Source organism: Prionailurus bengalensis, chromosome C1, assembly GCF_016509475.1.
Source record: "Prionailurus bengalensis isolate Pbe53 chromosome C1, Fcat_Pben_1.1_paternal_pri, whole genome shotgun sequence".
NCBI lineage: Eukaryota > Metazoa > Chordata > Mammalia > Carnivora > Felidae > Prionailurus > Prionailurus bengalensis.
In genome coordinates, this window is record NC_057345.1 from 85,897,953 (window position 1) to 85,911,714 (window position 13,762).

At 37.0% G+C, this 13,762-nt stretch overlaps 1 protein-coding gene across 1 annotated transcript in view; it reads right to left on the reverse strand.

The window, feature by feature from the left end:
- DBT (dihydrolipoamide branched chain transacylase E2) overlaps positions 1 to 13,762 on the reverse strand; it is a 53,671-nt gene that overhangs the window by 7,949 nt on the left and 31,960 nt on the right. Inside the window, exons 5-7 of the mRNA XM_043575669.1 lie at positions 9,251 to 9,372; positions 4,538 to 4,754; positions 3,734 to 3,900 (exon numbers count right to left, since the gene is read on the reverse strand). Coding sequence (XP_043431604.1) covers positions 3,734 to 3,900; positions 4,538 to 4,754; positions 9,251 to 9,372 — 506 coding nt within the window. The remainder of the gene's footprint in view (positions 1 to 3,733; positions 3,901 to 4,537; positions 4,755 to 9,250; positions 9,373 to 13,762) is intronic.

The following is a 13,762-nucleotide window of genomic DNA, read 5'->3' on the forward strand; positions in this document are numbered from 1 at the left end:
CCAAGCAGGCGTGCAACTAGTCACCCTAATCACTTAAGAATAAAAGATAACATTGTCAAGCAGCTGTAAACATCAAGATTTTCAAAATGACTATACAGATCAACCAAAGTACCATAGAAAATATCTAAATTCTATGTGATTTCCTCACTTGCACATAGAATCTTACATGAGAAGTAAACTTGTCGTTCAAAACACTGAATTAAAACACAAAAAGGTAGTAAGCTGTTTCCCTGTGGAGAAAGAGCAAGTGATAAGCGTTTCCAAGGGCACCGACCATGCTTGTGTTCCAATAGGTGTCCTTGGCCTAGTGAAGGGCAGAGCTGGTGTGAACATTTACTTTAGAGTTCACCTTCCCAAACTCTCCCTCCTCTGCCTTCTTCTCCCTTAATCTTTTTTCCTTTTTTTTCCTCTTCTTACTTTGTAATGTTCCTCTTCTGTCCATATTCAAGTTTTCCTAACTGTCCGCTAAATGTTTTCTGTATCTGTTTCTCTGCCCATCCAGGATCTAATCAAAGTTCACACATTGCATTTGGTTGTCATGCCTTGTATTCAATTTTAAAAATAGGAAAATAAAAAATGCTTAAAACTGTCCTTAAAATCCAGCCCTCTTTATCTAGTCCAATTAAGAGTCCCTTATATGTACTGTGTTAAGTGTTATTTTTGTCTGTAGGTCAGTAGTCATGTCAGGAAAAAAAAAAAATCATTTCCTTGGGGCGCCTGGGTGGCTCAGTCAGTTGAGCGTCTGACTTCGGCTCAGGTCATGATCTCACGGCTCATGAGTTCAAGCCCCGCATTGGGCTCTGTGCTGACAGCTCAGAGCCTGGAGCCTGCTTCGGATTCTGTGTCTCCCCCTCTCTCTGCCCCTCCCCCGCTCATGCTCTGTCTCTCTCTATCAAAAATAAATAAACATTCAAAAAAATTTTTTTAAAAATCATTTCCTTGAACTAGAGAGTTAAAGCAGGTTTTTTACTAAGCATTTGATTTGACAACTGTAACTTTAATCTTCTCTATATAAAAATCCATAACTAAGGTTAAAGCGTTACACATAAAAACACTATTTTGAATGTAATCCAAATTTTATAAAAGAAAAACCAAAGTGTGTGTTCACAGATACGAGGTCATTTTTTCCTTCTACAATAGATGGTAGTATTTTCCAAATGTTCTGAAGTTTACATAGGCAGAAAAAAATGTTGTTTGAAAACAAATAAAGCACACTAAATTTTATTTTCAAAATAAAGATATTTCATTCAGATTGGAACAATGAAGAAAAATAATAAAAGAAGTTCAATATATTAAAAAGTTGGTCTCTGCTTGCTTCAAAACAGACATCACCAGTGTCACTCACATTATTTTTAACTCTCCATTTTCCAGCTCTTTCCCTCAGCCTACAAATCTGTTCCAGTTTTTCTAGGAGGGGAGAGGACAGATGGAATCTTTCTTCACCCCAAACAAGCACTATAATTGCCCTCTGTGCCTATGCTCTATCTGCTTTTTACCAGATATTTTTAGTGTCTTCCTCAATTTCTATTCATTTACCAACTAACTGGAATCAAGCTTCTACCTCAACAATACTTTATTCAATCAGTTCTGGGTAAGGCTACTCATGACCTCTTCATTACTACTCCAATAGCCTGTTCCCACCCTAACTTTTTTTTTTTTTAAGGGCTTTCTATTTAGTTATTTTTTAAGTAATCTCCACAATCAACATGGGGCTTGAACTCATGACCCCAACATTAAGAGTCATATGCTCTACTGACTGAGGCAGCCAGGTGTCGCCCATCCCAACTTCCTTCTTGTCTCTTTGTATGAGAAGCTGAAGAAATGGCCCCGATGGTTCAAGCTCTGGTACTGCTTTGAGCTCAGTCATGTGACTTGCTTTGGCCAATGAAATAAGAACAAACTTGATGCAGCAAAGCTTAGAAACGTGCTTGACGTTTCTGTTTCCTCTCTTCATCCCTGACAGTACTATGAGACCACGTGCAGGCTAGCATGCTGGGGGGAAAAGAAACATGTGAGGGGAGAAATGAGTTATTTCTGCCAAGGCCATCCTACACCAGCCCACCCCTAGCCAAACTACTAGCTGTCTGTAGACAAAGAAATAAATCTGCCAAGATCAGCAGACTAGTTCTGTGGACTCATGAAAAGTAATAAATGGATGTTATTTCAAAGTACTAAATTTGGGGGTGATCTGTTGATACACTGACTTCTAGGAGACTCTTTCCTGGTTGTCATAGCACTGACTCCACTCACTTTCTTCCACCGTCTCTGCCAACTCAACTTGCATCTACCCCTTAAATGCTGATGTAAAATCTGTAGCCTTCTTTTCTTCTCATTTGCACACAATTTGGGTGATTTCATCCATCTGATTCAATTACTGTGTCTCTAAAAATGACTCTATAGCTAAAATATAACCCAGATGTCTCATATATAGACATCTATTACATTGCATGTTTATAGAGCATTCGCTTAGTTGTTTAGGGTAGTTGCTAAAACAATGGAGATTAACAGTTTCTGCCCCAAGAAGCTCAGCATCCAGTGAAAACAGAGCAAACATGTGCAATACACTGAGCTACACTGCAATGAGAAACAAGAGTATTTAACTCAAACTGTGACGGCTACAGAAGGCTTCTGGAGGAGGGTATTCCTGAACAAAATTTGGCATTTAGGATGTGCAGGCATTTGATCAAGGAGGAGGGGGCACTTCACGTGAAGTCTTATAGTCCAGCAACCATGCAGGCTTAATCTGATTAGAACAGGAGTGACTGAGAGATAAGGCTGGAGAGGTAGGCAGTAGAGACTGCAATAATATTTGTATGCCAAACTAAGGAGTTTAGAAACTAACCTGAAAACAATGAAGGAGACCACTGAAAAGAACTGGGAATACTACAGTAATTTCATTTATGGAAGGTCAGTCTTGGTACAGTACGGAGAAAGGGCTAGAGGGAAGCCAGCCACACTAGAATTAGAGATACCAGTATGCATTTTTGAGTAAAACAGATCAGAACCCAAAACTTGGCTTCTCCACTTATAAGTTCCATATATCCTTGACAGGCTTCTCAATTTCTCTGAACCCTAATTTCCTTAACTAGAAAGTGAATATGGCCATATTTACACGTCACGGGTATTCTGAGAATTAGGAGAGATAATGTATATAGCATGCTTAGTACATAGTCTGCCACATGGTACCTGCTTCATAAATGGTTGTTAATGTGAGCTAGACGTTGAGCTGCTTAAGGTCAGCTGTCTTGGTTTTGTTTTGTTGTTGCTGTTTGTTTTGTTTTTGTTTTTTTGTTGTTTTGTTTTGCTTTGTTTTTGACTGTCTTGTTTTATAATGGTCCTAAGGCCTAGAAACAATTCTCAGGACGTTCAATATAAGTTTGTTGAGTAAATGAAAATGAACACATGTCAGTGATATATGCAAGAACGATACCAAGTCTCATTTTTGTCCAAATCAGGATTTTGCTGGAGTGATCTTTTCAGAATTAAAGGCTTTACTTAACTGGCAAGACAATCCTTTAGCTAGCTCAAAGAGATGAGTTGATAAATTACGACACAAATTTCAATTTTATAAATTCCTATGAAACAAAGAAATAGTGCACTTGTACATTTTTCTAACCACATGATATGGTGAAAAGTAATATTTTTATCTAAATCCATGGTTAACACATTGTATATCTGCAAAACAAAATTTTAATGGCCTATTCAAGCCCTGTTTGAAATGAATGAATCTCACCTTTAAGAAAAAGGGCAAAAAGGAGAGTTTAATTCCACGGGCAAAAGCAATGGGTTTTAATTCTTCTCGTAACTTAACCAGTTCAGTAAGGTCAACCTCATCACAATACCCAAAGTGAGGTATCTTCAGGGCTATAGACATGGTCTTGACCATTGCTTTATGAAAGCCTGGAAAACATTAAATACATATATTTTTTTGAATTCTTAAATCCTTTAAACCTTTTTACTAAAACTGAAGGTTCTCTAATGTCTTTTACTTTTCCAACTAAACTTTTCCTCTTGAGGCTACCATCTTTATTACGTGATTTGAAAGACACTAATTCCAATGCTGAAGCACTGATTACAGCATAGCACCCAAGGTCAAGTGTAATAACATTAGGAAGTAACTGCCTTCAATGCTGTGGTATATAGAAAAATATAAAAAGATGCAAGCCATGTATTTACCTAATGGATTTCTTGCAAAGCCATGTTTCTGTAAGTTAATTATCCTAAGAGTTTATAAATAACAAATCAGAGCTAGTTATTTGGAAGGTAACTAAAAATTATAACATCTTAAGTCTTCAAAAAGAGCAATTATCAGTATACATGTGTATAGTCCAAGAAACCTGCTAACCTATTACTCTTCAGAAATTAACAGAAATACACTGAAACTTTTCTGGAAAAACTATGTTATTTCACCGCTAAAAAAGGGGGAATTTGAACTTTCCCCTCAGTAAGAATTGAAAACACCATACTATACAGAACGATCTAGTGAAGTAAATGTCCCCAGATAACTTGTCCTAGTGCCTTACATTACTGTTATTACCTTTTATGGGTTCTGTTTTGTCTTTGCCTGTGAATACTGGAGGCTTTGATATTGGTACGGAAATAGTTCTGTCTTTTGGTTTGGGTGGAGGTGGCACGATTTCAGCTTTTGGTGAAGGAGGTAATATAGCTCCAGTCTGCTTTTCCAAATAGTTGAGAATATCTTCTTTAAGTATTCTGCCATCTTTTCCTGAGCCAACAACTTCACTCAGCTTAATCTAAAAAAATGACACATTTTAATGCTAAAAATAATACTATCTAAAAATAAATATGCCCATCATTTAAATTTCTAAATGGAATTTAACCAATTAAAAAAAAAAGGCTCTCTGCCCAATAAATTAGTATAAGGAAAGAACATTTTTATTATCTTCATAGAATGCTAACAAACAATAGCTGCCCTTCGTATGTAATCATTTGTTACTTTTTAAAATTCATTTGTTACTTTTTTTTTAAGTTTATTTTTTAAGAGAGAGAAAGAGAACATGCTGTCTCACATGAGCAGGGGTGGGGCAGCTAGAGAGGGAGACAAAGGAACCAAAGCAGGCTCCTCACCGCAGCAGAGAGCCTGATTTGGGGCTTGAACTCAGGAACTGCGAGATCATGACCTGAGCCGAAATCAGACACTTAACTGACTGAGCCAACCAGGCACCCCACATTTGTTACTTTTGTATATACTGTTCATTTGCCAATGTGTTAACAATGCAGTATCTACACCGACCATTTGCCAATGTTGTAACAATGCAGTATCTGCATTGCAGATAATCTGCACTGCACTGCATATAATCCATAGCTATGAAAGACTAAACTCCTTTAAAAAGGGAAGACTTCTGTAGCAAACAGACTCTCCAGATGCTGAGCCTTCCACATGTGACTGCATTAAAAAGGCAGTTACCACCAAAAGTTCACCTGACTGATCTCTGAACAGAAGACATCTGATCCTCTACTTCCAGAACATAATAAGCAGCATGTGCCAAGAGGTGACCCAGGCCACAGCGAGTCCTCACCTCAACTCTCAAATGCATACCACTGACTTCGAGTTTGGTTTGTTAACCTCTTAACCCTTATTGTATCTTGTTTGTTGTGTTGTATTGTGACATGTATGAAGCCCAGTTAAATGCTTTATGATTGAATAAAGCTGACATTGTGGAACGATACTCATGTACATGCCTTTATGGCATGTTTAAAGCAACCTGGCTACCAGTACTACTAATAGTTAAAATAATCATCATACAAAAGCTCTTAGTTTTTTCTGATAGTTGTTTAAGAAATATAAGTACAAAACATTGAAATTAGGGGTGCCTGGGTGGCTCAGTTGGTTAAGCATCCGACTTCCGCTCAGTCATGATCTCCAGGTTTGTGAGTTTGAGCCCTGCATAGGGCTCTGTACTGATAGCTCAGAGCCTGGAGTTGGCTTCAGATTCTGGGTCTTCTTCTCTTTCTGCCCCTCCCTCACTCATGTTCTGTCTCTGTCTATCTGTCTGTCTGTCTGTCTCTCTCCCAAAAATAAACATTGAAAAAAATGAAATTAATTTTATTGAGGCATATTTGGAATGTTGAGTTTCTCAGCCCAAGTTAAATGGCACATATGTTTTATTATTGCTTCCTACAGAACAGTAAATGACATAATTCCACTTTCCACTAGACACTCATTGTGAGATGGTGATTTATGACAGGTATATTTTTGGTCTTCCTCCCCAGATCTGGCACGGAGCTCCTAAAATCCTTGAAATGACCAGTGATAAAAGTGTCTTTTATTATGTTAATGAACCTTTGTAAAGCCCTTAGGGAACCTAAAGATGGAGGCTGGTTGCCAGGGGAACCAACTGATTAGACATTTGTAACTTTCAGTACCCCTACCCCAGGGCAGGAGGTTGAATCAGTTGCTAACAGGCAATGATTTAATCAGTAGGGGTTATGTAATGAAGCTTCTAAAACATCCCAAAATGCTTGGAGGCATTTAGAGAGCCTCCAAGTTGAACACTGGAGATCTGGGGAGATGGGCACACCTGGAGAGGGCATGGAAACTGTCCACCTCTTTCCACATATACCTCTGTGTCCCTCCATCTGGCTGTTCCTGAGTTGTATTCTTTTATAATAAATCAGTAATCTGGTGAGTAAATGAGTTTCCTACGTTGTATGAGCTGCTCTAGGAAATTAATCAAACCCAAAGAGGGGATTGTGTGGACCTCTCATCTGTAGCCAGTAGGCCAAAAGTATAGCTAATAACCTGGGCTTGCGATTGGCATGCTAAATTGGAGGGTAGGTCAATGGAACCTTGTCTCTGTAGGTAGTGGGTCAGATGCATTGGTGATAACCTGGCTAGAGAGCATAGGAAGTGTTGTGGGGGAAGGGTGGGCAGTCTTGTAGGATGGAATCATTAATCTATCAATTCTGGCACTGTCTGTGGGCAGACAGTGTCAGAACTGAGCTGAACTGTAGGATACCCAGTTTTGTCCAGAGAATTGCTTGTTGTTGTTGTGGGGACCACGCCCACTCCTGATATACACATTGGAACTGGATCCAGGAACCAAAAAGGTTCATGATTTTCTTTTTATTAAAAAAAAATTTTTAATGTTTTTATTTATTATTTTTGAGACAGAGAGAGACACAGCATGAGCAGGGGAGGGGCAGAGAGAGAGAGGGACACTAAATCCAAAGCAGGCTCCAGGCTCTGAGCTGTCAGCACAGAGCCGAACGCGGGGCTCAAACTCATGGAGTGTGAGATCGTGAACTGAGCCGACGTCAGACGCTTAACCGACTGAGCCACCCAGGCGCCCCCATGATTCTTTCTGAAAACACTGTGATCTGGCTTTATTTAATCCCCTTTGTGTTTGGTTACAGAGATAAAATATTCTTGTTAAATTTAATTCTATTTAAATAGACACATAAGCTTAGATGATGGCCTCATACTTAGTGTGTATTAATTAATTTCTCAGGGTTAAGTCCTGCTTCATTCGTATTAGTGCTTCTCTAAGATGACTTCAGAAGAATAAGACTTTATAGTGTCAAACATTTGGTTTACAACAAAGAATTTTGAGAATTTAAGCAAATAATTTTAGGTAATTTCAAACAACTGTAAATCCCATTGGTTTTTAATTTGATTCACAATTTATAATTTAATAATTTAAATTATAATTCATAATTTAAATTCAATTAATAAATACATAAACTGTGAAAAAAGAAAAGGTGATTTATAACAAATCCAGTGATTTCCAGTAATTATACAAATCTCTAGTTATTATATACATCTTTAAGAAATGGCATAGGAAAACAAAATCATGCATTGTTATAGGTAGTTTTTCTATATAATTAAGAAAAAACATTAGTAAAAGAGTTTATAACTTTCAAAGCAATACACAAGATTATTTCATCTGATTCCCATAACAATGTAGTGTTTCATACTATTATTTCTATTTTCTATTATGCTAAATAGTCTTCATATTTGAACACATTGAATCACTGCATAAATTTTCATTAAGTGTTTATAACATAATTTACCCAAGCATATTCCTCATTTTGAACCATATGTGCCTTCTCACTTTGGGCTATATAAAACACTTGGAAGAATATATCCTAGATTGTTTCCTTGGGACAGTTTCCCAATGTTAGGATAATTGTCTAAAGGGATATGAACATTTTAATGACTCATTACATATTTCTAAAATGTAAGCTTCTTTTTTTTTCCCACTGTGACTTAACTACTTCTCTCAAAAACAGACAAAAATCCTGTATTGTGGGGTACAGTGGAAAGAACCCAAGTTTGAAAAAAGACAAATTCCCAGTTCAGCTACTTACTTGATTTTAGACAGTTTAATCAACTTCTCTGCCTTTTGTCATCTGCAAAATGGGGATAATCAAAACCACCCTGCAGGATGGCTGTGAGGATTAGAGAGAACATGTACATGGTGTCTGACTCATAAACGCTCAAATAACAAAAGCAATAATTGTTGAGGCAGTATGTAATGATCAAGGGCACTGGTTCTGCAGTCACAGAATCTCACTTCAGGATCCTGGCCCCACCACGGTGTTAGTTGTGTGATCTTGGACCTGTTACTTGACTCTCTCCAAGTCTCTAAATAGCCCCCATAATTTACAGCATTGTTGTAAAGATCAATGAGATAACACGTACACACTTATTGCAGTACCTGGGGGCCACCTAGCCCTAAAGGGAAAGCACCAATGACTGGATGATAAGAAGGAATACAAAAGGCTGGTCTGCTAGCCTCAACTCAGTACAATTCTTTGGTGTTCTCCAACTCCTTTAAATCAGATCCTTGAGACCACATCATGGCCTGGCCCATTTCCCTTTTCTTCCCTTCTCTATCTTGCTTCCCTCATTCCCAGAAAAGGTATTCTCTCCCTCAGTCACTCCATTACATGCACCCAAAACCCTGTCTCAGGCTGGCTTCTAGGGTGCCTGATCTAAAACGCTAGTATTTATAAGTGTTCAAAAAATGGTAGCCCTGACTACTAGGCTCTAAGGAAGAATAATAAAATCCCATTGCCCAATTAATATAAGTAAGAAGTTTGCAATTTCTTCTCATTTCTTATTGGTGCTTTTATGCAACAATCACCTCTCAGTAACACACATTTTCATTTTCCTTTAATCTCAACTTGAGCCATCTATCTCCTCATGGGAGAGCTGGCTACTTTTTCATAGACACAAATGTGTATTTTCTGTGTAATCTCGCACTTAAATACGAAGGAAACTTACATTGTTTTCCATTGCTAGGCGGCGAACTGCAGGGGTGGCCAGTGTTTTCTGGCCCTTTATCTCTTGGTGTGTGTGTTCATCATGGGACACAGCAGGAGTTTCAACAACATCTTCTTCTGAATCTGATAACGAGGTAAAATGGTACTCTTTAGTTGAAAATGTTAAAAAAATAAAAATAAGCTTAGTGGCTTATAATACACAAATAAATTCAACTTAAAATTTATAGTCAGAAGCATACTAGTCAGGCTACTTCAAAATGGGAAAACACAACTACATATTGGGAAACAACTGGGGGAGAGCAGAGGGGCGTACTGGCACCTGGTAGTTTAATGATTATTACCTGGTGTTTACTTCATTTCTGTAAAAATCATGCAGCAGCTACAAGTTAAAAAATGAAAGCTTCTTCAATAAGTTTTAAACATTTTGTATTTTAAACACTTTCCTAATAAATTTCTCATATTTACAAATAGTATAAAATAAGAGTCAAATGTAAGACAAATTACATGAAAGAATCATGTAAAATCTGTGACAATCTTAAAATGCTTTCCCCAAATAATAAATATTTATAATTTTTCTCTGCTTTGAATACAGCTTAAGGAATGCTGTGGAAGATTTTATTTTCATGGCTAACGCTAATTTGGTTGGACCATTCTCTAAATCTAGAATATCTATAGAAGAAAAAGTACCCCAGATTATTAGCATGTATTTTCCAGGCTATTAGCATGTATTTTTGCAACCCAAAATAAAAAAGCGTTTGAGAGCATTTCATTGTCAGAGTCTGATGCTTGGAAATCAATGCTGCATAGCAGAAGTCTCTGTGGGAATGAGTGCATTAGAGACTAAGCCTCTGAAAGCAGGCAACTGAATTTGCTCTGACATTCGATTCAAAGCCAGTAACAATTCTCCACTGCTCCACCTATGGAAACAGTCTCTTCATTCTTCCTCACTGGTCTATGAATTGGCCCAGTGGAGCTCTCACATTTCCCCAGAAGGAGACAAAGGGAAAACAAAACAACTTGTGTTGCGCACGAAGGGTAGCAGAATATGCCACCCCAAATATGCCACTTTGGTATAGTGATTATTTTGAGCTGCAAGCACTTGAAAAACAGCAAATGCAGGCAGAGACATTCTCTGAACTCTCATACACCTAAAGATGGATGTTCCAGAAGCAACTCCACTGTCATAAATCCCCTCCCTAGGAGTTTCATCCACCAGGGAAGATTGATTCTTATAAAAGAGGAGAGTAGAAGTCAGCAAACTTTGTCCCAAACTGTCATACCTCCCATCTATTCTCTAAGGACCCATTCAACTTCCCTGAAAACTACTTACTCTCCCCTAAGAGGACTTTTCCCATTTCCCCTTTCTCTATAGAAATGCTATTTAAGCCTGAACTCTAAAGCTACCTCTTTGAGTTACTCATCTTTCCCTGGGTGTCTCCCATGTATAGATGAGTATGTACACATGTTAATAAACTTCTTTTTCTCTCTTGTTAATCTTTTATTACAAGAGTCTCAGCTAAGAACTCAGAAGGTTAGTAGGTGAATTATTTTTCCTCTCCCACAAGCACCTATTATAGGTAAAATACTGCACTACATATACAATATCATAACTTAATCTTTACTCCAACTGTATAAGATAGGTGTTAGTATCCCATTTTATAGATTTAAAAAAATTGATACTTCAAAGATGAAGGATTGGCCCAAGTTCACACAGCTAATAAAACTGAAGAGCTGGGATTCATTCCTAGGGTTGACTCACCCTGTGCTGTTTCCATTAGTTCATGGCACTAGTGAATTTTCTTTGTAGTCAAAGAAGCTAGAATACAACTCCTATTGTTCAAGGCATAATTTTGTTGTAATTTGAGAAACCTGTAGTATTGTCCACATCTGTTAAAGTTACTGGAGAAACTAGTAAGAAAGAAGGAGCATTAGGAACTAAGGTGCAAAGGGAAACCAAGGGAATTCAAATGTAGGAATTCCAAATCTAACCTGATTTAATGTGTATTTTTGCTGAAAATATGAGAAATATATAAAAGCCCAAATATATACAAAAGTTACAGGTTTCCAAAAGATCATTGAATTTATTGCCACTCACCTTTCTGGAATACATTCTGATATATGACAAAGTAGGACTGCCTTTTAGAATAATTTGAGTACAAATATGAATAATAAAACATTGGTGAGAAGTCATTCATATTATATATTATTTGAAGCAGTCATATAATTGTTGGAAGAAAGCTCTCTTCAGCACTAAATTACCACCTATGTAGTACTTTAGATCATTTTCTAAGTGTGTATACAAACATTTTCTCCTGTGATGATCACAACACTGTTACAGGAATGCAGGGCAGATTTCTTACTTTTATCAATGTACAAACAGATTCTAAGGAGGATGGAGTTAAGGCTAACCTAAAATGTCATAACTGTCCCCAAGGGATGTGATTTTCATGGTTCTAACACGATAGTCTGATATGTGGGATTTTATTCTTTTAGTAGTGGATTTAGGAATACAGAGTTTAAAAAGACTTAATTACATTTTTTAAAGAGCAACAAAAGAACTCTGGTAAATAAGCACTTTTTGTCATGAAAGCTGTAATTTAGTGTTGCTGATATTCCTCATGTGAAGCAAATTTATAATAGAACTATTATTTCAGATTAACTAAATAAAACATTTGAATTAGTAAAAATATTAAAACTGAAGGGTGCCTGGGTGGCTCAGTTGGTTAAGTGTCTAACTTTGGCTCAGGTCATGATCTCACAATTGTGAGTTCGAGCCCCGCATCGGGTTCTGTTCTGACAGCTCAGAGCCTGGAGCCTGCTTCGGATTCTGTGTCTTCCTCTCTCTCTGCCCGTCTCCCACTCATGCTCTTGCTCTCAAAAATAAATAAACATTTTTTTTTTTAATTTAAGAAAATATTAAAACTGAAATTGCCACATTCTTAGGTATTTTAAGAAATATTTCTAAAAATGACAGTAAGTAGTCAATTCACATAATTGGGGAAATTTTTCTGGAGAAAACGTTTTGAAGCACTTGAGCACTCAGGGTGTTTGAAACAATGTGTTTTCGTAAAATGTTTTAAGCTTTGGTCTCTGCAAAACTGCTTAGGAAGACCTTTTTTTGTAGAACAACTGTCAACTTCAGTTTAGTTCCTATATAAATCATCATGAATTGAGAATTGATGACACTCCAATCAATGATATCTCACTGCATTTTCTTTCTCACTTCAAATTACTGAAATAGCTAATACAATCAACTCAGTCTATAACTGGCTGAATAAAACTAAGTCCTACCTACCATTCGTTGTGCACTTAGTATGCTCGGGCATTATACCATGCAACTTATGCCACTGGGTGTAATTTAATTAAATGACATGTAATTTAATTAAATGACATCTTTAACTCAGAACATTGTATTAATTCTGGCAAACATTTTAATATTATAAACTCTGTGGGACACCTTAACTGATATTGTTATAGCAGAACTTCACAAACATGAGTATCAACAGTGTTAGGAATTCATTCCCAATGTTCAAGATGCAGAATGGAGCTGATACCCAGAGGCTCTGAATAGAATTTTCAGTGGAACAAAGTGGTTAGCAACATGGGCTTTAGAATTAAACAAAGCTGGGGTCAAATTGTAGTTCTATCAGTTACTGGCTATGTCACCAGAGGCAAGATATTAAATCTCTGTGGGTCTCAGTGTTGCACATGTCAAATGCAGATAAAAATCTACATAACTTAATGATTTAATGATTATATGAAATAATGTGTATATAGCATTAGCAAAGAGAAAGCATTCAATCAATGATAGGTGGTGATGTTAAAGGATAAATGCAATATAATCAAGAATAATATTAGTTTTATAAAGAATTCTGCTACAGTTTATGTTCCTTCCTCTCTTTCCTTAATATTTCCCCATGGTGGCAAGACTCCATGATTAGGATTACTTAGGTATAGTGACCTCTCAGTTATCTGGTGGTCAAACATTCTGGCAATTTAATCCTGCATATAGCTTCAGGATCAGAATACCTAAAACAGCTGCCATGTGGTCTCAGCATTAAAACCATGCCCTTGCCCCAGAAAATAGGAATTTAGACTCTCAACCAGATCCTACTTTCTCTTCGTAGTAAACACTTCTTAACAAACTTAGTTATCCGTGTTCCTGGAAATTTAGGAAGGAGAGTGTTGGCCTGGCACAATGATAATGCTAAGAAGTAGGTTGAAAAATAAAAAAGCAGAAGCAGAATTATGTTGTTTCCAGAATAATAAATGTTCATTAACATGTTTTTGCATAATGAAAAAAGATTTTAGGCTATACTCAATACCCTCACTTTAAGAAGGAGTAAAATATATAAAGTTTAAAAGAAAATCAGGGTGCCAGTTAAACACCTCTTTTTAAAATTGTTTTTTAATGTTTATTTATTTTTGAGATAGAGAGAGAGAGAGAGAGAGAAAGACAGAGCATGAATAGGAGAGGAGCAGAGAGATAGGGAGACAGAATCAGAAGCAGGCT